Source organism: Mustela lutreola, chromosome 3 (genome assembly GCF_030435805.1).
Source record: "Mustela lutreola isolate mMusLut2 chromosome 3, mMusLut2.pri, whole genome shotgun sequence".
NCBI classification, from domain to species: domain Eukaryota; kingdom Metazoa; phylum Chordata; class Mammalia; order Carnivora; family Mustelidae; genus Mustela; species Mustela lutreola.
This window is the reverse complement of record NC_081292.1, coordinates 152,425,963-152,453,720: the sequence shown is the minus strand read 5'-3', so window position 1 is coordinate 152,453,720 and position 27,758 is coordinate 152,425,963. Positions and strand designations below refer to the sequence as shown.

At 38.8% G+C, this 27,758-nt stretch overlaps 1 protein-coding gene across 2 annotated transcripts in view; it reads right to left on the bottom strand.

Annotated features, from left to right (window-relative positions):
* Positions 1-13,421: 13,421 nt before the first annotated feature.
* FAP (fibroblast activation protein alpha) overlaps positions 13,422-27,758 on the bottom strand; it is a 72,498-nt gene continuing 58,161 nt past the window's right edge. Inside the window, exons 21-26 of one of the 2 annotated variants that reach the window (XM_059167169.1) lie at positions 25,015-25,069; positions 17,253-17,352; positions 16,126-16,190; positions 15,552-15,624; positions 15,175-15,289; positions 13,422-13,817 (exon numbers count right to left, since the gene is read on the bottom strand). In XM_059167169.1, coding sequence (XP_059023152.1) covers positions 13,754-13,817; positions 15,175-15,289; positions 15,552-15,624; positions 16,126-16,190; positions 17,253-17,352; positions 25,015-25,069 — 472 coding nt within the window. In that variant the 3' untranslated portion in view covers positions 13,422-13,753. The remainder of the gene's footprint in view (positions 13,818-15,174; positions 15,290-15,551; positions 15,625-16,125; positions 16,191-17,252; positions 17,353-25,014; positions 25,070-27,758) is intronic. The other variant, XM_059167170.1, reaches the window with a different exon arrangement.

The window sequence follows — 27,758 nt, the reverse complement described above, 5'->3', positions numbered from 1 at the left end:
TCTGAGCAGGGGACTGTGTCGCATCATGGCTTTGCATACATTGATTTTATCTTTTGCTAGATCCCTGGTATAATGAGATGTTTAAAATTGTTCTAAGTTTCATTTGTTATTTTTATTCATAAAGGGAACAAGAGAGAGAAAGAAAACAAAATCACATTTGTACAAAATAATCTTATCTCATAATTTATAAGCAGAATATATATTTATATGTATAAATACATATATATCATTGAATACATGTGTTATGCTTCTATTTTTCGCATATTGTAGCTATAAAAAACAAACCATATGTCATTACATTTATCCAACCTCTTGCTCATCTGGAAAGACTTTTTTCTTCAAGCTTCTAAGAGTCTTTAATGTGAACCAATTAAAACATTGCAATTTTTCAAAGACTTCTGTAAAAGGAAGTAACTTCAGCCATTAGAAAATTAAAATTTGAAATCTGTATCCTAAAAAAATGCAGAGAATGCAAAATGGAGTTATAAACACTTTTTCTATTCATTATGCCTTATAAGCAGACTTGCCCCCTGCCTGAAACTTGCTCATTGCTGGCAACTCACATTTTATCTGATGTATTGTAAAGATAATGCCCTGTTTTTTGGTGATATTAAAATAATAAAATCAGAGTGGGAGGTAATTTAAAAAGCCTTCTGGGCTATTATCCTATTTTAAAATGAAGTTTTATTTACTTTATTACAAATTGTTGTTTGGCTGTTTTATTCTTAAAACACAAAGAATTAATATCTATAATTTTATTTTGTAAGAAATTACCAAAAATAATTTGTTTCTGCACTTAGAAACAGTTCTATGGCCCAGAAGTCTCCAGGACTGTGTTCTAATCCTGACTCTTTCTTGCTGAAAAGTAAATCTTCTCTTTGTTGGCACATTTTCAGAGGAAAATGATTTTTTTACCTTTACTTTAATAATTTTTTTTTCTCATAGAGCCCACTAGAGTATTATTAGTGGGGCCTTTCTAATGCTGTCGAAAAACGGATTCACCCCATCTCATAGATCTGGTCCACGATCACTAGCATTCTTCTCCACAAGCACTGATCCACTAAAGTCTACAAGTCAAAGGCCCTGGCTCTTGTACCTTTTTTGGGCATTCTTTCCTTTCAACATAGACATAAGGCACTGCAAAAAAGGGGATTCAATGAACATCTTAAAATTTTATTTGATTTCTTAAGCACCAATTTGAATCTAATGTTTTTTCTGGGCATTCATCCTACATAAATGTATCATTTAGGACAGTCAATGTTTATGAGAAGAATCATGTATAAAACAATTTCAGGGATAAATTTGACTGAACACTTCAAAATGTCACAGCCATTCCCTCCAGTGATTATCATGCAGTACGACCAACCTTATCAGGTGATTACTTTTTTTTTTTTCATTTTTCACCTGGAATTCATATAGTCTCAATTGTAGGCAATCAATTTAGAAAATAAGAATAATTTTGAATGAAATGGAATATATTTCAATTGTGAAAAGCCAGATTATTTCAGACTTCAGAAATGTGGAGCAAGTCCCTTAATATAACAGAAATAGCTACCAGGTACTGAATGAATGCCTTCTGTGGGCAAAGCTCTCTGAATATACTATTGTCTGACTTTTACAAGGCACAGTGGGTTAAATTTGTTTGACTCTGTTTTTAAAAATTAATGAGATGGGGGCTTAGGATAGGCAATCAAGTTGCTTAAAGCCACATCTGGATTTGAATCCAGACCACACTGCCTTTCTAGAGCAAGACTGGAAAGAAGTGGTGGGATTCTAGGCAAAATCTTGTAACCTCTGCAGTATCTGCCTTGACTGCTGTCTGAAACTGTTCACAGCTACCGGATGACTAAGATAGCAAGATGTCTAAAGACTAAACAATTGGCAATTCCAGGTATTTTATAGCTTATCTTTTAAAGTGTATGATTCAGTAGTTTTTAGTGCATTCACAATGTTGTAACTATCATCATTGTCTACTTCTGGACCTTTTCTCATCATCTCCAAAAGAAGCCCTGTGCCCATTTGCAGTTGCTCCCTGTTGTTCCTTTCCCAGATCTTAATGAACACTAATCTATTTTCTATTCATATGTTTGCATTTTCTGTGTATTTCACATAAATGGAATCATTCAGTATGTGGCCTTTTGCATCTGACTTCTTTTATTTAGCATAGTATTTTCAAGATTCTTCAATCTTGGGACACCTGGATGGCTCAGTTCGTTAAGCGTCTGTCTGCCTTTGGTTCAGGTCATGATCTTAGGGTCCTGGGATCGAGCCCTGAGTCAGGCTCCCTGCTCAGTGGGGAGCCTGCTTCTCCCTCTCTGTCTGCCTCTGTGCTTGCTCACTCTCTCTCTCAGATAAATGAATGAATGAGTGAATGAATGAATGAATTTGTCAGTTACTTAATTTAGAAAGGATTCATCAATGTTGTAGCATGTGTCAGTATTTCACTCCTTTGTAAGACTAATATTCCATTGAATATATATACTGCATTTTGTTTAACTATTTGTCAATCAATGGATATTGAGTTGTTTCCACTTTCACCTATTATGAATAATGCTATTGTAAACATTCAACTACACAATTTTTGTCTGGACTGTGTTTTTAATTCTCTTAGGTGAAACAGAATTCTAGAAGAATTCTAAAGAAGAATTCTAGAAGTAACGTTTCTGGGTTATATGATAACTCTATGTTTAATATATTGAGGGCCTTCCAAACTGCTTTCCAAGAAAACTGGACATCCCAGTTTTTTAAGAGTCAGATCCATAGTTTAGGATATGTCACACAATAGGATTTCACCCTTTCAAAGTGCTGCAGATTTCACTTTCTGATGAAAAATCTGGGATTATGAAAAGAGCATAGGATTCAGAGCAGGGCATAGTAGTGAGATAGGCCTTGGCAAGAAGAGCCCATTCTTACTGTTTTCCTGAAAATTATTGAGGAGGCAGGAAGGGAGGGACCAAGAAGGTGGCAGCCTGAGGTCAGGTATTTGACAACATCGCTTTGGAAGAGCCACTGTGCCTAGAGCAGTTGAGCCAGAGATGGAAGAACGAATTTAAAAGTCAGACAAGGGTATTTCTGGTATTTGAGAGGTCTAAATGTTTTGATTGCTCATGAGGTATAAGGTATGGATCTATAATGACGGAGGGTGGTAGTGAATCTTACAGGCTTCCTCTCTTCTGTGTACAGAGGTGTGCTGGTGTGAATGATAACTGGTTAAGATAGATTTAGCAAATTTTAATTTTTCTTTAATTGAGAATGAAAATATTCCTCCCATTAGCAATGAGGATGAATCAAAATAAATATTTATAAAACACCCAACAACCTCATTTCCTGGAATATACTCATCTATTGAAAGCTTAAGTTTACTGATTCTAGAAATGATACCAAAATTATTATAGATTACTTATACAAAAATCATTACACATGAAGCTTTTCCAAACAGATTTAAAAAAAAAATTATTGAAAGGAGATTCACAAAACAAAATCAAATCTTTTATAGTGAATAATTTAATGGCATTTAGTACATTTACAATGTTGCTCAACCAACAACCACTATCTAGCACCAAAACTTTTCTATCACTTCAAAATAAAACTCTCTATTATTAAGCAGTTTCTCCTCATTTCCTCCTTCCTCTATCCTCTGGCAACAACCAGTCTGCCTTCTATTGCTGCAGACTTATCCGTTCTAGATATTTCAAATGTCTATTCGAGTCCTTTGCCCATTTTTAAATTGTTATTGATTTTTTAAGAGTTCCTTATATATTCTAGATACTGGACCCTACAAATTGCTATATATGTATATATTGTATTTATACTCAGAGCATATATGTATATATTGTATTTATATATACATATATATGCATGCATAAACATGTATAGAATACACATAAAACATAGAAAATACATATATAATGTATATATATAATTCTTTTTTTAAAAAAGAGTAAAATTTTGAAGAAAAATTTAAGCATTTTAATAAATTACATATCTTAACAATTGCATTCATGGTTTCCATGACTTACTTTCTGGGAAATATGGCCCACGGATGATGTGAATATTGAGTACTTATTTTATAAGTTTTCCACAAATTTTTAACACTTCAATAATGATCAATTCCTCATATTCATGAAGAGGAAGTACCACGCAAAAGAGTGTAAGTCTACATCAAAAAACTGATAGGAGGGTTTCCTGTAGCGGGTTTCACTGGGCATGGCTTTTTCGCCAAAGATTATGTAAACAATATTTTATGGCTCCTGATACTGTATCTTGAAAAAGTAAATAATAAAAGTACTCCAGATATGCTGACAGTGCGTTGGCAACCCGGAGGCACACAGGGTTTTTTTTTTTTTAAGTGTACATTGATAACTACCAACTAAAAACAGGGGAGAGATACAAAATACTTATTTTACATGGACTCTTTTAAATTTTACTTTTTGCTTTTCTAAAAACCTAATCTGGAGGAATAAAGCCTTAGGTTTACACTTTCATTGTTCTTTATTTCTGGAGCTTCTGCTTTGGCAGCCTCAGTACTGTTGGCAAGACACAACTGATGCCAACTTGGAGACCATTCTTGTGTGATATTTTAGAAGCTTCCCCACCATCCTGCCCCCTTCTGTAGCTCCATGGCCATGGTGTGGGAGTTGGTAGGAGAACAGGTGTGGGAAGACACAGAGCAGGGGTAGCATTAGAGAAAAGTCATCTAGAAGAAATACTGATGAGTGGAGACGAGGTGATGGGAAGATTGGAAAGCTAACATCATTCTGAGTCCAGACACGAATTAGATTTACATATTGGATGGCTTGCCTGTACATACACAAAATTTTACTAGGGCCAGAAACAAGATGCAAACCCTGCAGAAGTTACTAAGTTATAGAGGGAGGCACAGAACTCCATTTTCAAAGCCACCCTGCAAATATTTACTTAAGCAGGCACTTAATGGCTACTTCATTAAATGCACTTAAGTTCTAATAATGACCGATAAGAGCCCACTACCAGGGGTATGTTTATTTATACTCTGTATTGAGTATTTGATTAATGATGGTGATATAACAAATAAAAAGGCATTCCACATCCTCCTTCTGGAATGGCACCACCTGTATTACGTGGATGTGTAGAAGTGGTAGGAAGGCTATGGTTGAACCCACAGAACCTTAGGTAAGTTCCATAACTTTACCTCAGTCTCCGAAACAGAAATACACATACTTTAATTTCTAATTTACAGAGTTTGGAGATTTAAATGGAATACTTGGTATATAATTGAAATCCAAAAGAAAGGCAATTAAATTATTACTTAAAATAGAAATTGATATCCATAGGCCAAATCTGGCACACAGATAAAGTTTTCTTTACTCATAAATTAGTTGTTAAGGGTTCAAACTTGAGAGGAAGTTTCCATTTAAATATCCTTTTTTTCTGGTTTCTCTTCATAAGAATCAAGCGGGAAAATAATAGGCCTGTATTTCCACGTGGCAACAGTTAGAACCAGTGGCTGTTATGTCTTCAGATGTACTCACCAGAAGATCAGAGACCCACCCTTAGGTTATGGGAGACCTCGCTACCCCCCTCCTTGGTTTGCTTCATTCATTCTGATGGCCTGGTTGATTTCAGTGATTATGTGAAACTGGGGACTCTACACCAAGGCATCCATTACATTTGTCCAGTACAAGCTCTTCAACTATGAATTTAATTCACATAAAATCAGTCTCATTAAAAAAAAAAAAAAAAAGGTGAATGGTGATGGTGATGACTATTCCTTTGAGAATGCTCTCATACCAGCATCAAACAAAGTACCATGGTGGATCCCTGGTCTCACTTTTACCATCTGAGTCAGGGAGAACACTTCAGCCACAGTGTTTCTAGGGAATCGAAGACTATTACTCCACCCCATCTCTATATATAGTGCCCAAGAGACCTATGAGAGAGAGAGAGAGAGAGCGCTCTATATTAAGAGGAAACAAATCCGCAGTGTAACCACTATAATCCCAGAAGATGATGGGATCCAGAGGAGAAAAGAGTGAATTAAAACATGGGATTAACTCCTATTATCTGACTTATGGATCTCAGTTTTTGGAAGATGGTTTCGGGTTTAGGAGTTACCTTATCTTATCACCTACTAGGACACAGAGGAATTCTTAGGGCTTGAAAGTCTTGAATCTAGTCCAGAAAGTGCGGCACATGAAGGGAGTAATGGAATCTCAGGAAAATAAGGACCTTACCAAAAGCACAAAAATTAGAATTCAATTTTCTTGATTCTGTTTGACAATTTTGCAGATACATTAGGCTATACCGTTATATCCTTGAGACCCTAGAAAGATCAGTTCACCCATGCTGAGTTGTCAGCTAGAAAGTGTGATCTAGAATGTTTAATTTTTGGACGATATATATCACTAACTTATTTTTGATGACTGCAAGTTGATTATTCTGAACTTAAAAGAATCAACCAACCAGACTTCCAGGGTTTGAACTCATGACTTATCCAGTCAGGAGATAGAAACAGTATAAAGCATGGGAATTCCTGTTTTATTATGTGAGAGAAACTTTCAGTACTTGAAACATATTCAAGGTAAGACATATTTTAATAACTATTGTTTGTTTGTTTGTTTGTTTGTTTAAATAAAAGTTGCAGGAGTAATCAATAGCTTTCCATAGAATTGTTTGATTTTTTTCTGGTTAAACATTTTGTGCTAAATTTCCTCAGTGCCAGATTTCCTGGTGATTGATCTCAGAGCGGTGCTGTCAGGGGTAGGACAGTGCAGTGGACTCTGTTCCTTTTCCTGACCCACACTTTTTTATTTCATAGACCAGTCTCTTTTGGATCTCTTGCCAAGGTTCATGTCTTTCCTAACCTTTTTCTCCTCACTGTGGGCTACGTGGTGCTCAGGGACTTTATTTTCTCTTTGCTTTGAGGGGGAAACACAAGGTTCCCATCACATGAGAAGTTCCAGAAAGGACGTGATCTGTTTCCATTGTGAGGCCACACATAAGGGCACTAGTTTCATGGGCCCTTCTATCCCCAGAACAGGGGAATACATTCAGCAAATATTTACTAAGCTCCCCCTACCTTATTCTAGGCCTATCTAGGCCCTATGTGCAAAGAGGTAAAAAGACAGAGGCACTGCTCAAAGGGAGCTTATTTATATTCAAACAGGAGAATATGTACCAAAGGAACATATCCATAAATATAATAATTTCTGATGCTTATAAGTGCTATAGAGAAATCAAATTTATCTAATGTATTTGGAAGTCTCTGGTTATGGTAGAAGTACCATTAGATCCGGTGATGAAAGTTCTTTCTCTAAGGTGGTGACCCATGAGCGGAGACCAGGATGACAAGCACACAGCCAAGTGAAAATATGAGAAAGCTACATTCCAGGCCCTGAAACAGAAATGACATTGGCTTTTACAACAAAACAAAATGGAAAGGAGACTCATGCAGCTGGCGTTTGGAGGACGATGGGAGCCTTAGTGGAGACAGGACCAGGATGGAAGGGCTGTGTGGGTCTTTGGAGGCTGTGCATGAAGCTGGGTGAGCAAGCCGTTCATGTCCTTCAACTGTGCATTTCCTGGGCCATATGTCTTCCCCAACAGTGTTTCCAGCACTGCTGGTGAATAATCAACTCCTCAGACAGGTATTGAGCTATAGGGTTGAATGGCTTATTCAAGAGAAAGTACCAAGATCAATGAGCTTCCTTGGGCATTCATGATTTCTCTATGAGTTATTCCTCAAAGACCACATTGTTTCAGAGAATATAGAAGTTCCTTTATAAGTGACTAATGACTCTCACACTTATACTAAATTCACTGATATGGACAAGAAATTATTGTCTTCTGATGTAGACTATTAATCTCTTTACATTTAAAATTCCAGTATAGTTAACTTACAGTGTTATATTAGTTTCAGGTGTGCAATATAGTGATTCAACAATTCTATACATTCCTCAGTGCTTGTCAGGATAAGTGCACTCCTAATCCCCTTTACCTATTCACCGTTCCCCCTACCCACCTCCTTCTGGTAACCACAATGTGTTCAATATTGTTGAGGGTCTCTTTTTTCTTTGTTCCTTTGGTTTGTTTCTTAAATTCCATGTATGAGTGAAATCATGGTATTTGTCTTTCTCAGACTGACTTACTTCACTTAGGATTATCCCCATTAGCTCCATCAAAGTTGTTGCAAATGGCAAGATTTCATTTTCTTTAATTTTTAATTTTTTATTAACATATAATGTATTATTAGCCCCATGGGTACAGGTCGGTAAAGATTTCTTTTTTTTTTTTAATGGTTGAGTAATATACTCTCATACATACTGCATCTTCTTTATCCATTTATCTACCAATGAACACTTGGGCCGCTTCTATAACTTGGCTTTTGTCAATAATGCTGCAATAAACATCAGACTATTAATTCCTTGAAAATTCAATTCATTAAAAATGCAGTTTACCTTATGTATCTAGCAAACTCTTGTAAAATGTTTACTATATATCAGATGTGGTTAGCTCTATGAATAACAACTAATTTAAACCTCCAAACAACCCTATGGTGTAGGAACTAGTATTATCCTCAACTCTATATATAAGGAAACTGAAGCAGCATGAACTTACAAAAACTAAGCTATGTTACACAGCTAATATGTTCCTGAGTTTGGATTCAAACCACGTAGCGTATTTTTGGATCTGTGTCCTTACCTATTAAAGCCCACTCTCTCTGAAATAAGTTATAATGGACATATTATGTTTGAAAGTATTGACATATGAACTATCTTGTATTTTATTTGATAGGAAGGAATTTGTAATATTGCAAAGTATTACTTCAAACTTCAGACATAAGTATTGTCTCCTTTGGTTACATAATGTGCTTGTATACATTAAAGTATCACTACTCTTTATCATTTTTCAAAGCTGGAAATTCAGCTTAGTGCTTGCATGATGTAAACAAATTTTATGACATATTTAAAATTTCTATTATGTCCATGAATATTGGAAAGGATGTCTCAATAACGAAGTGAATATGCGTTGAACGGATAGCAGTTTTTGACATACAAATTAATTTTCTATCATCTCAAATGTTTCATTAAGACATGTATTACAGGGGCGCCTGGGTGGCTCAGTGGGTTAAGCCGCTGCCTTCGGCTCAGGTCATGATCTCAGGGTCCTGGGATCAAGTCCCGCATCGGGCTCTCTGCGCAGCAGGGAGCCTGCTTCCCTCTCTCTCTCTCTGCCTGCCTCTCCAACTACTTGTGATTTCTCTCTGTCAAATAAATAAATAAAATATTAAAAAAAAAAGACATGTATTACAAAATTCAGCCCCTGTAATAGTGAGAAAAATTCCTGCTCCCAATAATTAATAGCTAGCAATAGCTCTTGTCTTTGTCAATGGACAGTACTTAGGAAAGAATGAAGATGAGCTGTCAAACCATGACGTCATGCTCTTTGCTTTATTTTTGCACTCTCTTATTCACAGGATATAGATTCTGTATAACCACAGGGTGAGGGATGAACGCTGTACCAACAAGTATTTGTTAAAACACATACTGTCAAAACAATTTTTTTTTAAATAGATAGAGTAAATAATAGAATATTAATTAGAGGCCAATTGAGTGAAATTCTACTGTGCTAGCCTGCCAAGGATATTACCTGTGTGTCAAAAAGAAGAGTCTATGACTGGCATGTTAGGATTAGATGCCAATAATCTGAGCAGGTGGTCATTAGAGATTTTGTTAGAAGCCAGATCGTTTTCCCTATGAATAGCTTGGTAAGGTCCAAGCACTTATTTTTCCCTGAATTAGAAATCATGCCACTTCAAATTGCCAACGTACCTGTCCATAATGCCAAAGGAGTGTTTAGCAGTTCTTTCACAAGCTGAGAATGATTCACCATGCTCAGAATTTTTAAATCTGTTTTATTGGATGAACTCAAAATATCTGCTTTATTGGATAAATTTAAAATATCTGTTAGGTGTCTTCTTTTTTCTTTACAAACAGCATAATTGAAAGCATTGTTTTGGTAAAATCTTCTCAGAAGACCACATAATCACCATTTAAATTAGTCCTAATTCATTTTACATTTGCTTATTTTACTGTTAACTTTCCCAGAACTGTAATTTTTTTTTTTTACAATTAGAACATCTGAATTTTAATTACATTACCATCAAGAAGCTCATTAAAGTCACTTAATTGGCAACATTTCCAAAAAAACCTTAGCTGGGTTTAATATATTTTAAAGAGTTACTGTCAAAGTATAATTTCACCATTACAAACAGCTTGGCAACAACATTTGCATAAAGATCTGTCAGTTTCTGAAAAATGCTCAAATGTTGGGAAAATCAGATTCGTTAAGTCGCCTTTACTGAAACAGTCTAGAAATGGAGAAAATTGTACATACATTCATCTTTGTAATACCCTTGCTCCCTGCAGGACCCAGAGTACTGCCAGGGACAGCATAGGTATTCAAAAAACGTTTCTTGGAGGAAATAATTCATACATTTTATGCTTTGGAGCAGACTTAAAAAAAATTTTAAAGCCTCAATTCAAGTTCCCTCATTCATGTTAAATTTAACAAAATACCCGTTTTCTTCTTTCTCATTCATGCTAGGATATAGGAGATGGTCACTTAGAATTTTGAAACAATTTAAAATAGCTCTAAGGTTAGCATTGCAGGACTAACACTGGAGCTAATTTTGAGATGATAACATTTTTTATGGTTTCCCTCTTACACATATTAGAATCCCACCCCTAAACTTTTGGTGTCATTTGAACTTGTGTTGTAGTTACATTCATTTTCTACCACTACAAGACTTCAAGTTTTGCCTATAGGCATGCATTTTGTTTAATATACATGCATTTTGGGGAGGTAGAGGGTCACCTCTAGTACCTAAAACAGTGGCTTGCAATTACATGTGTCGAATGGATGAATGAAAATCTCAACTTTGGGATATAGGAAACATGATTAATTAGGGTGTTGGGACACCATCTTCCCCAAATCTCATATGTGAGAATGAAATGAGGTTAAAAAAACAGTTATTATCACAATTTCCTCCCTACAAATAGAAAAGGTCAGATGTTTTTAATCCTCCCTTTGGTTTGGTACTTTTCTGTTAAATCTTTCCCCTTTGTAATATATGTATCTTTTATCCTCCACACCAAAAGAAGAGTCTAGTAAAGCCATACAAAATGTGAACACTAAAAAAAACAAAAACAAAAACAAAAAAACTAACTCTCAAGTTGCTGCCTTGCTCTTCACTATATTCCTAAAGTCTTGCACAGTGTCTGGTGTACAGACAGACTCAACAAATACTTGCTGAATGAACGAGCAAATACACAAACACAGGCTGGATGTCTGAGGGGCACCTGGATGACTCTGCCTGAGGAGGTCAGGAGCGGCTTTAGCAACAGTGATGTAGAAAAATGAAGTTTCCGCAAGCACAGATGCATTCACCCATCTATCAATCACTGAGCTTCTACTGTATGCTATTTTCCAAGATATGGCCTGTGAAGATTGCTAGGACACCAACCAAAAGCACTGTTGTGATGATGGAAATATTCTACATGTAATATCTACGACATTGTTTTATAGACCATGGGGAAGACTGGAGACTGCCACCTGGAAAATGGCACATTTCAATTTGTCTTTTAGAAGTTGCCTCTGCAGCAGTGGGAACAGAGGCATGAGGCTGGAGACCTCTTATTGCATGTTGATATTAAACAACAGCGTTGGGGCGTCTGAGTGGCTCAGTGGATTAAGCCACTACCTTCGGCTCAGGTCATGATCTCAGGGTCTTGAGATCGAGCCCCGCATCGGGCTGTCTGCTCAGCAGGGAGCCTGCTTCCTCCTGACTCTCTGCCTGCTTGTGATCTCTCTTTCTCTGTCAAATAAATAAATAAAATCTTTAAAAAATAAATAAATAAACAACAGCTTTGCAGAATTCCACAAAAGCAGAAAAAACGTGGAAGGAACAAGATATCCCTATTATTTGCACTTGCCCTGTTGTCCACCTTGATAGAGTATTAAGAAAGAACTGTTGCTTATTTTCCTTTCCCCCTCTGGAGAGAGTGGATAATGAGAATATTACGAGGGCATCTTCTGGGCTTTCTTCAGAAGCTGATTCAGGCAGAACAAAATGGGAAGGGAATAGCTTCTCTCTGCCCCTCAGGGCATCAACAAGTGCATAGATATGTGGAGGAGGGGTTGAGGTCAGCCCTGAATCTGTGTGGGTGCTGCCCAGACTTTCTGACAGCACCCCTTCCTGACCAATGCAGTGGGACTGTGTGGCCTGAGTGGGAGGCATGATTTCAGAGAGCAGTAGTGGAGAGAGCGTTGGACAGAGAAATGTCTGACAATTCTAGAGGAGGCTGTGGTCTCTGATCTTCAATGCCCCTTCCTGCATACCTGGACTGGTTCTTCTGGCTATAGAGCATGAGAGAAGGCACGAGGGTCTTCCAGCTGCAAGTAGGCAGAATCAAGCTAGGGATGGGGACAAATCATGCAGTGCTATCTAGCACCAGGAAACACATGAATGAGAAGTCCCCTAGGGAGTGGCTTCATGAACTTCCAACATTTGGTTAAGAAACATCTTCCTGTGACCTGAATCTTTTTAATTCTGTGGCAGTCATAGAGATGGAAGCTGCCTAGAAGTTTCTAATTGATGGGGACCCCTCCTGCCTTCGGGATTGCAAGCATTATGGCTTTTTTTTTTTCCCCAAAATGAGCTCAGTGATGTTAAACTCAAACCCCAGAAAAATATCGCATAGATATGAAATTTTTCCTTTCTATGCTATGGATGTCCTTTTCGTTTAATTGTTTTGCTTGCCTAGTTTGGTGTGGCTTAGCCATCTGAAGGTAGTTACCATTATTAATTCTTGAAAGGGATACAAAATAGGAAAGCTTTGGGGCACCTGGGTGGCTCAGTGGGTTGGGGCCTCTGCCTTTAGCTCAGGGTCCTGGGATCGAGCAGGCTCTCTGCTCAGCAAGGAGCCTGTTTCCCTTCCTCTCTGCCTGCCTTTCTGCCTACTTGTGATCTCTGTCTGTTAAATAAATAAATAAAATCTTTAAAAAAATAGGAATGTTTCTAAATTGGAAGCATTTATTAAAGGGAGCCTAAATTCAAAATTCTGACTTTATCCTTATCAAATGCTTTTGGCTACATCGAAGAAATCTGGGAGAAATTTCATAAACATTTCTCGGAGGGCCAGCATAGAGCGCAAGCCTCAGGATGCCTCCACGAAATGCATCTCGAACTTGATTTCTGAACAATGCTTTTGCATACTCTGAGCTATTCATTCCAGCATTTGGAATTCTAATTACAAAATCCAAACTCTTCTAGATTCTTCTTCTCATCACCACCTAACGTTTCTCACGTGCTTGCCTAGCACAAGTGTTTATTTGCTGTGATAAAACCAGAAACTGAAATGAACGCACACAGACAAAATAACAGCACTTTAGCTTCTGACTTTATTATTTCCTCAAACGAACAGGTGAGTAAAACACTGTCTGTGTCCAAAGGAAAGGGCACGGTGCCCTCTTCTCTTCTTTCGGAGAGTGCCAGAAAATGTAAACAGTATTTGGGATGAACTTCTGAGTCTTCATCTTCCGCCAGCCTTTAGAACATCATTCATTTGTTTGTTTGTACCAGGATTTAACAGCATAAAGAGTAAAACGAACAAATGGTCTGAGGCATTTATACGAAGTGTTCCGACTGTGATACAGGCTTGCATCTGCGTCATTTTTTAGTCGGACAAAGGAAAACACTGCTTCAGGAAGTGGGTCATGTGGGTGTACAAGTGCTTCGTGGACAGGCCGGATATGCCGTGGTTCTGGTCCGAGTACCACTGAAAGGCAAAGAGCAGACGCCGGGTCACTCCCGCAGCCACGCAAGACACCCAGCTTTGACTCTTCACACTCGCAGGTCCTGACAGTTTTTCTAATACGGCGATTCAAATTCTACTTAAAAACACTTACTAAGATAGCTCCCATGCAGACATTTAGAACAGGAAGACAATAAAAGTCTTTTATTAACCTGGACTAGCCTTTGGAATTCTTTAAGTTTATGTTTTAGACCTTGTGGCCTGTGCTCCAGGGCTGGTGTGCTGGGTCCATTGCTTTGTTTCTCTGGAGCTTAGTTTCCTCATTTGAAAAAAAAAAATGAGGAGGTTGGATTTGATTTTTCTCTGAGGCTCCTTCTAGCTCAAAAATTCTATGAGGCTGTTAGCCTCTGAATCCAATTCCTCTCTGCCACAGAAAATCCACAACACATGTAACTGTAAACACCTTTCATAGGAGTTAAACATAGTATCATTAAAAACACCCAGGAAGATGACATTATACATTTAAACGTCATTGTTAGGGAGATGCTGGTGAGATTATTGTTTTCACTGAATAAGGTAGATTTTGGTCGTGACCAAATGCTGTATACCTAGAAGGTGAATTTACGTCAAGGGGTCACCATTAAAAAAATCAGAAAAAAAAAAAAATCTCCCATCCCCTTTTGTGAATTATTTTTAAAAGTCCAATTTCCAAAAATGGGGGTTTCCTTTTCGAGGTTCTTGCTCAGGAAAAGCAACTGAGGGAGAACTTCTGCTCCCTGAGGAGGGGAAGCCGCTGTCAGGGGTTGTCTCCCTTGCTATGGTTTTCACCTTCCTTTTCTCTCTGTTGTCATTTCCGAGTCCTCATGCCACCCGGATTTTCCAGCTAGCTCATTCATTCATTCGCTCGGGGAACACTCCAGCTTCCGTGCTGGGGCCAGGCTTGTGTCAGGCAGTGAGAACACAGGGATAAAAGGGTTCTCTAACTCTTGAGTGGAGCCGCCCGACTTCAGGGAGGTTCTGCGGCCACTGATAACAATCCCCAGTCGCTCCTTACTGAATACACAGAACCTTTTAGCTGCTCTGGGACTCTCAGCTTTTGTGGGGATGCTAAGCAGCTACAGTATGCAAGCAGGATCCCAGAACTACTGCATGTTCGAGCTAGAAGATCGTCAATCTCACAGACGCCTTTACTCCAGATAGGACTCAACCGGGATCCCCAGAGGTGCCCTGGCTCACCTCGTGTCCTTCAGGGAGTTCTTGAAACATCCAAGACCCACCTGCTAATGTTCTGCCTCCTCTACCCTGCAGCCCATTTGCCAGGATGTCATAAGAAAAAAAAAATAATACTAATGAAAAAATCAGATGCCTCCTTCGAGCTTACGGGTCTAAGGCCGTGAACGGGAGTAAAACGAAATTGTGTACCATTGCCTGGAAATCCACTTGTGCATTAACCAGAGCTTTAGCAATCTGTGCTGAGTTTTGAAAGTGCACATTATCTGCAACAAAGAGAGAGAGTTAAAGTGCTGCTAAATACCAGAAAGCATCGAGTGACAATGTACTGCCTGCAAATGAACACCGACAATTATCTAGTCATGCGGTTGACATTGTCAGCCGTGAATCATCGCACTCATTTGTGGAAATGTCCCTGACTCTTAGGTACTGACCCTGAGCACAGGCATAGGAGGATGCTTAATGTTTCTTAAACAAAGTGATGTTGGCTCAGTATTTTTATGTGTAAGAGTCTTGCTTAAACCTCACCATCTGCTGTTCCGTGGATGAGAAGATAGTCTACATTTCTGAAATATTCTGCTCTTGCCATCACAGTTGAATTCTGGAAAAGAGGAAAAATTAACATTTTAGTTGCTGCAAGCTCTAATAGAAAACTAGCTAAATCATTGTGCGATGGACTTAGCACCAATACTGAAATTATGTATTGCTTTGGTTGATAAATATTTAAGAGTCAGAGCAACACATTTTCATCATCATTTGCATTACTTCCATCTGATTCTTAGTTTGAAAAACGGGAAGTTTATGTGTCATATGTTACATATGAGTGAGACCTTAGGCATAAATGATGCCCGCTCAAGCTGTGTAGGGGTTGGGGGTGGGCAGGAGGATGGGGAAACGGGAGGTGAGGGAAGGGAGGATGGGGAAAGAAAGAAGAGAATCCGAAGAGAGTAAATGTCTTCCTCGTGAGGTGTTTTGCAGCTAACAAAAGATCAGCGTGTTCGCTGGGGGACCCAGCAAAAGTGTAAGCTCTGAAGAACTGCTTCACAATTATTTAGCACGTTTGCAAGAAATCCATGACCTAAATGAAACAGAAAACACTTACTTTATAGTGCTCAAGGTTATCGTTCTTTGTTGGGAGGCCCATGAACCGCTCTGTGTAGATAGATGCTGTAAAATATGTAAGAATATGTTGTTGGTGTGTGCTACGGGTCATTTCATTAACCGACAAGATCCCTCAGCTTGAAAACTGCCCGTCACCTCCCCCTGTGGAGCTGCGGAGGAAGGTTCCTGCTTTCCATTACTGTAATTCTCCACCCAAGTCATCTGCTCTGCGGTTTGCCTCAATAGGGCCAGAGAAGCAACGGAGGAGACATGCACAGCGAACTTTAGAAAGGCCTGACCTTGAGCTTTTCCTCCTCCACCTTTCGGTGGGGGAAATGTTGAGCTAGGGAGGACCTTATGGAATGGCCTCGTTGTATTTTAAAAGAAGTCACAAAGGCAGCCCCCTCTGGTACTTTCACTGGTGTCTTAAATTAATCTGAGATGGAACCATGTACCCCGAATCCTCCTCTCCCAACACACACACAAATACACACACACACATGCACTCACAAGCACACACTTTTTTTTTTTTTTCCGAATAAAGCTTCCCTGCGAGTTATAGTTGTCTTATTTCTACCCCAACACAGGGACGAGGATCTGATGAAAGCTAATTTTTGTACAATTATTAGACTTCATTCCAAATAGTCATCCTGCCTTAATGTGAATCATAAAAATAGGCATACACAGGAGGTATACTCCTTCACAAATTTTTTTGTGGCTCTGGCTTCTGGAGCAGTGGACCTGGCGGCTGCAAACTTTGGCGTGGAGGTGAAGAGTTTGGCTCCAGCGGACTTCGCATGAGATGTATTTACAGGCCACCTGTGTGCTGCAAAAACACAGACTTGACTCTGGCTTTGAAGGTTTGCTGTGTCAGGAGACACCCGGTTTCAGGCAGAGAATAACACACATTGGGGTTTGGAAGACTCTTTTTCCACACTCTTAAGGTTTCTTTGATTGGTTGCAACATGATGACAATGAATCACATAAACCACCTCGTTTATAGATGGTACTTTCCCCGGTGAAGCTGGGGTGAATTTTACTGCATAATTTGTTTTCCTAGCAACCTCAAATATAGAGTAATTATGTGTTAAATGTTTTCGCAGCAACATTTATGAAATATTTCCATACCATAATATTCCCAGCTGGAGACAGGAGCCACCGCTATCCCACATTTGAAAAGACCGGTTCCTGAAGCAAGGGCCAGTGACGAAACATAGCCTCCATAGGACTGTGGAGACATCATCACAAGTCAGTTCCAGATTTACTTTCAGAAAGTCTCCAACATCGTTTTACAGCAACTCTCCTCACACTAAGTACTGATGGGAACTGGGGATATGCATGGGGTAGATTAAATGTTTATCTTGGCCCTTGGCAGCAAACTCTACCTGACACAGCATCATTTCACCCCTAGTAAACTAAAAATACTTGGTTTGCTGATCAGAGCATAGTAGGGGCCGTTTAAGAGATATTTATAATTGCAACTTTTCTGCCAAAATTATTTTCCTTTATATTTTTCCATTGAGGACCTTGCCAGAACAAAACCAGGACCTTACTCGAAAGAAATGCACAAAGAAAGGAGATTATTCCTCCAATGCAAAAGCGAGATACTTTCCATAGTTTACAAAATTCCTGTAAGACAATACTCACGTCTGTGTATTTACTTAATGGGTTTTCATGATAGAACAACAAGGGAAGGACATAAGAATCTTTGGGATAATTGAAGACATGGCCAGAGTTTGTGTATAATGTAACATTATATATTCTCTTCTGATGATTTCTGGCATCGCAGCTCAAAGGAGGAAAAGCCACTGGTGTCTTTAAAAGTCTTACATAGCTCCCCATAAACTTAATGGAAAAAAAAAAAAAAAAGAAATGCAAAACGAGTCAGGAGTAGGGTTAGTGCTTATCAATTTTCTTCTCCAAGGAATCAGGCAGATGATTCAGAAATGTAAACCTGACAGCAGAAGATGTCTGTCCATGTCACTTGGAAATTCGAACCTTTCCCTAAAAGTCGAGAAATGAACACAATAAGGTGGCATTCCCCCTGGAAGTGAAATTTGGGTTGTGGAAACATGCCTGAGAGAGATGCTTCTTCTGGGAATGTGGACAAAGCCGTGCTCTGGGTCCTCCCAAATGTGTGTGCTAGATCGGGAAGTGATTCTCAGTGCATGTTCTTGCCCCAACACAGGAAAGCTTCCCCTTGCATTACTTCCATCTGATTCTTAGTTTAGGTCAGCATTCTGATTCTTAGGTCACCAAAGGACCGTACAACTTTCCAACTGGAATGTGCCGTGTATTTAGGACCTTATTACCACAAATGTCTGGAAGCCATTTTCTCTTAGGTCACCCTTTGTCACAGAAAAGTCAGTCAGAAAGGGTGAAAGAGGGAGAGGGAGAGCTTCACAGAGTGAGAGACAGGCAGACAGAGAGACAGACATGCTAATGAGGGCAGGTCAGTGGCTGGGGTCTATTCTTAACCCATGAAATACGTGGAATATGGGGATAAGCTAAACAACTTTACTGAATTCACGAGTTAGAGGAAGAATTCTTCAACTAGTGTACAGTTGTATGTTTCCAGTTCTGGGGAATTTTATTGAGGACCCTTGGTGACAAAACAGAGAATAGAAGAAGCAGCTTCCAATTATATCATGGCCTTTTTTAAATTATACATAGAGGAGAACTAAAACATGTTCTAATAGGGGAAAATATATTTTAAAAACAGAAAGAACAGTGGGTTTAAAAGTCATTTTGGTAAGTGAAAATTTTCACTTATAAAAATGATTTGCTTTGATTCGTAGGTTAGCAACGACTATTACTGAAATGGAAGTCCTCGCCTTCTTTCTTAATTTTAGGTTCAACTGAGAGGAAAGTCAGCCTGCGTTAGAAATATTTTTTGTGGTTTTATTGGAAAGGGGTGTTTACTACCAGTAACAATGGCGGGTCCCGCTGAAATAGCATGAAGTGAGATTGGAAATGGAAAGCATTTACACACAGTAAAAAGGGTTTTTAACATTTCTGTTCGAAACCTTGCAAATTATTAACCTGTCTCTCCTGAGTGATTAGAGAGAAGTGCTGTGCCTAAATAAAATTTCCGTGTTTCCAGGATGAATACGGATTGTCTCTAGGAATTTGTAAGAGCAAAACTAGTGTAGCAATAGCACAACAGAAGTAGGTGTTCTTTAAATTCTCAGGCAGCTTAGAAAAGCGATTCCTATTGTAGAAATGAAGAGGAAATAAAATAAACCCGCATTGACTTTTTTCTGCTCTCCCATGGGTGGGGCTCCAAGGCAGAGTGGGTGGCTGTCGCAAGCAAGGAACCCACGGAGCAGATTGGCCATGAGAATTCTAGAATTTTGTCCTTTGCACTTAGATGCCTTGCCATTTTGTTTAAACGAAGGATATCTTTAAAAACATTCTTAGAAGGGCACAGAATTTTGAGGGGTTTATAGAACGCTCTTATGTGAGCCATAATGCACAGTGGAACATTTTACCTACAGGCATAATAGTGAATAGCTAACATTTGTAGGGCCAAGGCTCTTGAAACCTTCTTTGAGGACCCACACACGCTGCTTCCCTTCTCCCTCCTCGGATGTTCCCCTGCTTGTCAGCTCTGCTGATGCTCTCTGCACCCTCCAGGCATGATCTTAGCCCCAGGACTTCCACAAACGCTGGTGCCCTCTACCTAGAACACTCTTTTTCCTGAAAGGGCCATGGCTCACTTCCTCCCATTTCATGTCTTAACTCAAAGAAAGTCACACCTGTCCTTCTCATCTACACCGCACCAACCCTGTATCATGCTCCTTTCTTGATTTGTTTTGTGTTTTACCAGAGCACTTGTCATCGTTTAATATCCTATTCATTGTACTTCTTTGTCCTGCCTATTGTCTTTCTTCCCAACTGTTCCCAAAGTCATAAAGGTAGACATTTTCATCTGTCTTCTTAGTGAATGTATCCCCAGCACTGACAACATGGCCTGGGACATGGCGGGGAAGAGAATCAGTATTTGTCAAGTATGTCACTTTCCTGTTAACTCAGCTCATCCTCACAGGGACCCGGTGAGGAAATCATGGCTGCCTTTCACAATGAGGAAGCTATGGCCCGGAGGGGGAGTCAGGCAGCAGCAGAGCTGGGATTCAAAGCCAGGACACCTGCCTCCTACAACCCATGACTTTCCTCTCTGTCCTTGCAATGGGGCAAACCTCGTCGGAGAACTTTAAGTTTGGAGTCGAATGTAGTCTCATTAGAGGTGCATTTGTCCTACTTTTACATCGTTGATTACACATAGCAATTCAAATTGCTTATAATTAGTCACTGGAAGAGAAAGGAACTAAGATTAAATCATGAACTAATGCTTATTCAACACCACCTGGCTAGGCCTATATTAACAAAGCAAGGCCCACAAATGAGGTTGTTATTCTAATAATTTAGGCAAAACCCCTGCTGCTCTTCAATTGTCAGAATAATTACTTCAGTTTTTCTTCACATAAACCAGGGTTTTGCAACCACAGCACAGTTGACATTTTTGGGCTGGATAATTCTTGTTTGTGGGGACCTGCCCTGTGCATTGTGGGATATTTAACAGCATCTCTGGCCTCGACTCATTAAGTGCCAGTAGCACACCCCCACCCCGACCCCCATGGCGACAACCAAAAATGACTCCAGACATTGCCAAATGTCCCCTGAGGGGCAAGATGGGCTGGTGAAGAACTGGGTATAGCAGACACTTCCTAGACATGGTGTCGGCTGCCTAGTGGGTATCTAATAAGCAGCTAAAAACTGAGCTACTGGATTTTGGTGTGAGAAATAAAAGGGTAAGATCAAAATGCCTCCTCTTCCCTTCTTAATCAGGATTATGGAGGGAAACATAGAATTTGTAGTTTATTTGTCAATTGACTACCAAAAATGTATGGGGTTAGCTACAGTATGTTTCTCAGACCGCTAACTTGCCCAACACTTCAGGGGAACAGATGCTTTCTTCCTTGGTATGAAATACAATAATAGTAGCTAAGTAACGCTTGCAGTCATTCTCAACATCTTCCCCTTTTGCATCTCCAGATTGCCACAGGTCCCTGCTTATTATACTAGAAAACAGCACTTGAAGCTCTGACCTCTTCCCACCTCTTACTTCACTTCCTAAATTCAGGCCCTTGGTATTTGGGGCTATTATTACTGCTCACCTAGCTCCTTGGCCCACTCCCTCCCCCCACCTCAGACCATCCTCCACCCTGCGGCCAAGAGTGTCTTTGTAAGACATCAATTCTATTCCCTATTCACTTTAAGAGCACATTTCAAAAAAGTATCCATGGAATCAAATACCTTTTGGTAATACTGTATTAATAAAAATGTAACAGGATTTTTTACTCTTCCTTCATAGAACTGATATACACTATTATGCAGAATTCATGATTTACCAAATTATTAGACCCGGAGGACCTTTTCCTGAAAAAGTCATTGGTACTAATAAGATACATTTGGGAGAACATTGACTTACAGGATTAAATTTAGTTAAAATAACATCATTGGTGTGTGGGATGGCCAAGTATTTTGTTAAACATTTGGGAAAAAAAAATTAATAAAACAAAAAGACAAAGTCCATTCCCTTGATGAGGTCATTTTCATGGGAGAAACCAATAGACATACAAAATAAAACATGGTAATTCCTAGAAAAGCAGTATAAGGAATTATTGGAGCACAAAGAAATTTGTATGTGAGTAGGGTTTTAAAGAGTAAGTAGGAGTTTTGCATTTTAGAGGAAGAGGAGCAGAATGGAAGAAGATGGACACATAGCAGGTGCAAGGAATAGGATTCAGAATAGCATGAGAGCAAAAACACACAGACAGAAGTCAAATCATTCCTAAGGTATGGGGAAAAGTGGAAAGAGATGAAACTGGAAAGAGCAGGTTACCGCCAGATTGCTAAGGGCTTTCCATGCAAGGAAGTAAGTTTGGGCACCAGGTCAAGGTCAATGTGTGGCCTTAGGAAACATGTAAGCATATAAACAGAAAAGCAACATGGTAAAAACTGTGTTTTGGAGTAGCAACTTCATTAGCGACATTGCAGCTTGTGAGGCCCAAACAGGAAAGCTAGTTAAAAGGCAAATGGAATCATTAAACCAATACCGCCCAATGGTCCATGGACCCAAAGAATCAGCATTACCTGAGATCATGTTAGAAGTGCAAATCCTTGGGACTCACCCTGGGCTACTGAATCAGAATCTTTTGTGGAAGGGCCCTGGAAACTGTTTGAACAAGTTCTCCAGATGATGCTTATGTAAGCTACAGTTTGAGAAGGTCTGCTCTGAATTACGTATGAAGAAACTTGAACTAAAGCACTGGCAGTTGGGGATGATGAGAACAGATTTGGGTGTTGAAAGAAATTACTTACCAATGAAATGTTGGAGTCGGGGAGCAAAAGAAGTTGAAAATAGCCCTAAATTTACTAATGGGGGTGACTAGGAGTGTGGTGAGGTCCTTTAATAAAGATGAAGACTTGGTTTAAGGAGCTTGTAACAAGTTTAGCATGTATGGGTTAGGCTTGAGGCCCCAGTAGGACATTTGGGATAGAAGGTCAGTGAGCACTTGAAATGTGGAGCTCAGAAGAGAGGCAGATGCAAGTGGCAGGGTGCTGACAGTCAGCACCATCTTTGAAATTACATGGGTTTCCTCAAGGAAGTGAAAAATAATGAGAGCCATGGCCAGACCCTGAAAAAGACTGACATTTAAAGAATGAATGGAAAAATTTTTAAAAATAATAAATAAGGAATGAATGGAGTGTGATGATCATGGAGACAAAGAAAAATAAGAGAAATGTGTTGCAGAGTCATGGATATAGGCCATTCTCCTTTAGATAGTCTAAAAGTCCTCCTGCTATCTGGCTCCGTACCTATTCAAACTCTGTTCTTCACCATTCTCACTATGTGCCTTACGCTTCTGAAGTTTCCAGCATCCAGACCAACCACACCCTATTCACTGATACCTCAGGACTTGGGCAAAGCTGTCTTCATTCTCTGGAATGCACCATTACTGACCTATCTTCCCTACCTCATTTCTGAATCTCCCCTTAGCTCTCCCAGCTAAAATTAATCACTCTTCTTCCTGGTGTTCTCTGCCACCACGTTGTATCTGTCTTAACACTAGGAACATTGCTGAGCAATGGCTTTTTTCCTCTCTGTTTTATCTAATAGAGGGCTAGGGCTACAATTTATTCATCTTTCCATCTTCTAAAGAACCTAATATAAGATCTAGTTGAGATCCAATAAAAATTTACTACATCGGTGAAAGAATGCATGAGTCAATGATCAGATGGACGGATTAAATAAATCATAAAGAAATCATTTTTTAAAAAGTATAGTATTAAGGTCTTTTTCCTTCAGGCTCTTCTGGGCCCGGCTGATTTAGGGGCTGCCCAGATGTTGCATCTATCAGCAGTTCACTTATTTCTTCTTCTGTGTGTGCTTTCAGGAGTTCCCTCACAATCTCTGCCTTGTGGAAAGTAAGCAAGAAAGGGGATCTAATATGCTACATCTTCTAGAAGCATTTTCATAGACATGATGAGAATCTCTTATCGAAGAATTTCAGACTGATATGGATGTATTCTGGGGTGTTGTGTGGGTTCTTTAAATCATCCCACATAGATGGTTCTCTACCAAACTAATACCAGGATATTGTAGAAATGAAATTAAAGATTCTGCTTTATGGTTATTTCAAAGCCTGCAGGAAAAGGAAAGTAAAACTGCACGAGAAATGTTAATGATTATACGGAAGGGTTCAGTGTGAAATCTGAATCTTTCAAAAATTTACTTCAGGAAATTTCATAAAAATGGATAGTAGGAGAGATCGTATCTGAAATATTTCACTATAAAAATATTTCATTTATTTCCACCCATTTGAATTCCATTCTGTTTAGATATTTAACATTTGATAGTTTTAAGAAGGACCAAATGGCTTGAAGTAACAACTTTCCACAAATTCATAACAGCTCTTCATCTGGTCACTGAGCTGAGAGCTGAGCCGGAGCCTGCAGGCTCCCTTCAATATTGGGTTTCATTCCCTCCATCTTGTGCAGGCCGCTCTCAGAGAAAACAGCCAAGAAAAACAACCCAAGCACAAATGGCTGCAAATTGACTTGCAAATGTACAAATTCAGACCAAAAAGTGAAACAGGAACTCTTCTTTGAAGGGTAATTATCATAATTTATAATGGGCAAATCTAAACTCTTTCCAATATTTCTCCAAACTTTCCAGTGACTTCATTGCCCATGATTGGGAAGTTTTGCCACTTCCTTTTAATGTGTATTTTGAGAACCTGCATAGCTTCTCACACATGGGCAATTATCTCTATGACCTATAACTCAGAAACTAAATTATACTTTTCTCTTGTTAGCACAAATTAATATTAGGTCTGGTAAAATAATTTGATTACAAAAAAAAAAAAAAAAAGAAAAACAAAAAAGAATCAAAACACCCAATATATGACTGGGATAGGCTAGGTACTAGGGAATTTATATTTTAAAAGTTCCTACTATTTCAAATGTTAGCATAGCTCTTTATAAAAATGAAATGATGAAATGAAAAGATATACAGTAACTCTAAAATAACAAAAGAAGTTAAACCTCTGATGAATATAGTTCAGTTCAGTTCATACACACAAAAAAGTAAAAATGTGTCAATTATGAGTTAATTTGCTATATGAGGAAGAAACTAACTGATTGGGAAAAAGGAACGCTTAAAGCCACCACTTTGAAGCCTAGATTATCTAAACCGACTGTTTCCATTGACAGATTAAATGATGTTGCAACATTAACATTTCATGAGAAACCTTATAAGCGCACACTTTAGAAAATTATGATTGCTGAACTGAATAACAGGAGTAAAACATATAAAACAACTCACCCAGCCCCATATGGCTATTCTTTTTTCATCAATGAAACCCATTTCTATGAATTTTCTAAAGTAAAAGAAACAAATTTTTAGAATTTTAAGTGTGTACACATGACATTTACTTCATTACACAAGCATATTTAATCCAAAGATTTAATAGAAACGCTCCATTTTCTTTGTTTAAACACATGCACAATAACACTGCACTTACAAATAATTAAAAGAATATTATCATGTTTTCTGCAAAAGATAAAACAGATCCTTTGGACTCTACCGTACATCTATTGGGTAGTACTTCTAGGGCTGCCGGTCTAGCATCCTGATTGCCTGAGTGAGTTACCTGGGACTTAACAAGGTCAAGACCCAGGCTTAATAGTAACACAGGAAGTCACAGCACCATGACTAGGACCAAATTTCCAAGTCCCCAGATTTGGGGGAAAAAAAAAAAGATTTTTGTTATTGGATGCTTTAAATTTTATCAATTTTAAATGCTTAGATGTTAATGATAATTACTACCTCGTTTTTGGTCACTTTCATTCATGGAAATATATCCATCCTCTCCCATTTCACACTTAGGTACTCTCAATTTATCATGGTGTTGATACTTATGAGTGTCTTTTAGGATATGGACATGATTCATTTGTGTTCCATCACAGAAGAGCCTTCCTTTGGAAACTCTTTTGAAAATAAATTTCTTAGTAGCAAGAGACCATACCGAAGGGCAACCTTTAAAAAGTCATGGGAAGCCTTCATAATGCAACTTTGCAAGCTGGTACAAGATAGGAATGTTTTAGGCTAATTTATCCCATTCTTCCTTGAGGTTGGTGTTCTAGAACAATTGTGATTTATTTTGGGAATGGTTTGATAAAATCTCAGGGAACGCTCAGGAAAAAAAAAAAAAAAGCAGTGGAAGAAAAAAGTAAGGCGGGGAAGAAAAAAGTAAGGTGGTTGAACCATTGCAGAGACCTGGATGGACAGTAACAGGAAGGAGGGGAGAGAACAGAGTAACATAGGGAGCCAGAAAAATACTATTTTTTCGTGTTCCTTTTAGTTATGTTAATGCTCTTTCTCATTCTTCTCTGGAAGTAAAAGTGGAGTGGCTTCATTAGTTGAATAATGAAGTTTCTTACAGGGATTTCACAGCAACCATTTTGCTCGTTGCATGGATTCAACATGCACGTTTCCAATGCACAGAGTAGTTGGGCAAATGCCCGGGACCAACAGATGGGAAGAAGCCCCGTCAGTCACAGCTTACCCTACACCGATTTTGAGGGACACTGAGGAGTCTATGGGGAAGAGATGCAGCAGCAAATGGAAAGTTGCTACCTGTGTGGATGCTGTTCATGATAAAACAGAGAAAATGTACAGCAAACTGTGGCATTTCAGCAATTCTTCCGTTAACTTCAGAAGCCAAATGAAAGAAGAGCAGGTTCACTTTCTTTGTTAGAAAAAGAAAAACTTTCCACGAGTGCTGGAAGACAGTTCTGAGCCATAAAATCAATTTCGATTTTATGATCTCCCAGAAACTAGCAATCATATTGCCTTGCATCTGGGGTAAAAGCAAATAGCAGGTGATACATGGGAGCAGGAAATTCTTAACAGCTCCCTTCCTCGGTTTATTCTGGAAGGATGACATTTACAGGAAATGATAGTGCAATAGTTAACGTGAAAATGAAACATTAACACTTAATGTGGCAGGACTAGGTTAAAGGTTAGCTAGATAATCTGAGCCCTTCCAGGCCAACAGGTCTCCATAAAATTCACGTCCAAATTCTCAAGAGCTCTCAGAAGGGTTATCAGAAACACTGTTGATCATGTAGTTAAAGAAAAATGTTAGTAACATATGAAAAAACATTTTGGAGGCTGGACTGAACTTTACATGTTTTCTTGCATAAAAATGGCCCTAGACAAAGGTTAATTTGGAATCCTAGGGATCAATTCTTACTCTGTTTTGGAATTGTTTTTATTGATACCATGTATAACAGTATGATACGATATTTTCTCACCAACAACCTTCTGGATATTGTGGGAAGTGTGGGAACATCAAAAGTGCCATATATATGCCAAATGAGTAGAACTGACCCTGTAACTAAGGAACATTCATGAGTCCTACCTATGTACCATTTGCTCAGAAACCTAAGGGAAGCAGTTCCTAGTTTCACTTATGTTTTGACCTCACAAGCCTCTCCTTTGAAGCATTCTCTTTTGTGTAGTCAAAGTTGTGAGATTGTCTGGCTTCTTCTTCTTTTTAAGCCTGCTTTGCTTTGTTTAAATCTATTTATTGACCCAGACAAGTATTTACTGTTGTTCCCAAATATGTACACATGATTTCCTTTACGTATGTTTAAAAAATTTAGCCAGATTATATTTTATATGAGATCGAAGGGGACACATTTCATTTTCTTGTGGGAAGGTAATTTGAGGGTGGCCGTAAAGGCATTACAATCCCAATTCCCATGTCAGACATTCAGTGTCTGATTCCTAAAACACTTCCTGGGATTATCGTATAAATCTACCCATTTTAGCTTTTGTTTTCTCAAAGCATCAGGTTCCAAGGCATCCCTTTCACTTTTGCAAAACGACGCTTTCAAGCAAAGCCAGGCCAGTCCCAAGTGCATCTCTACTGTTGTCTATTTTCTTTGCATGGGCCACATAGCCTCCCTTGGTTCACTAGGCTGTTTACCAAAAGTTCCATCTAATAGCAATGCCATCTCTTCAGAGTGTGGGGGTGGGGTTGCGGGGGTTAACCCGTTTAC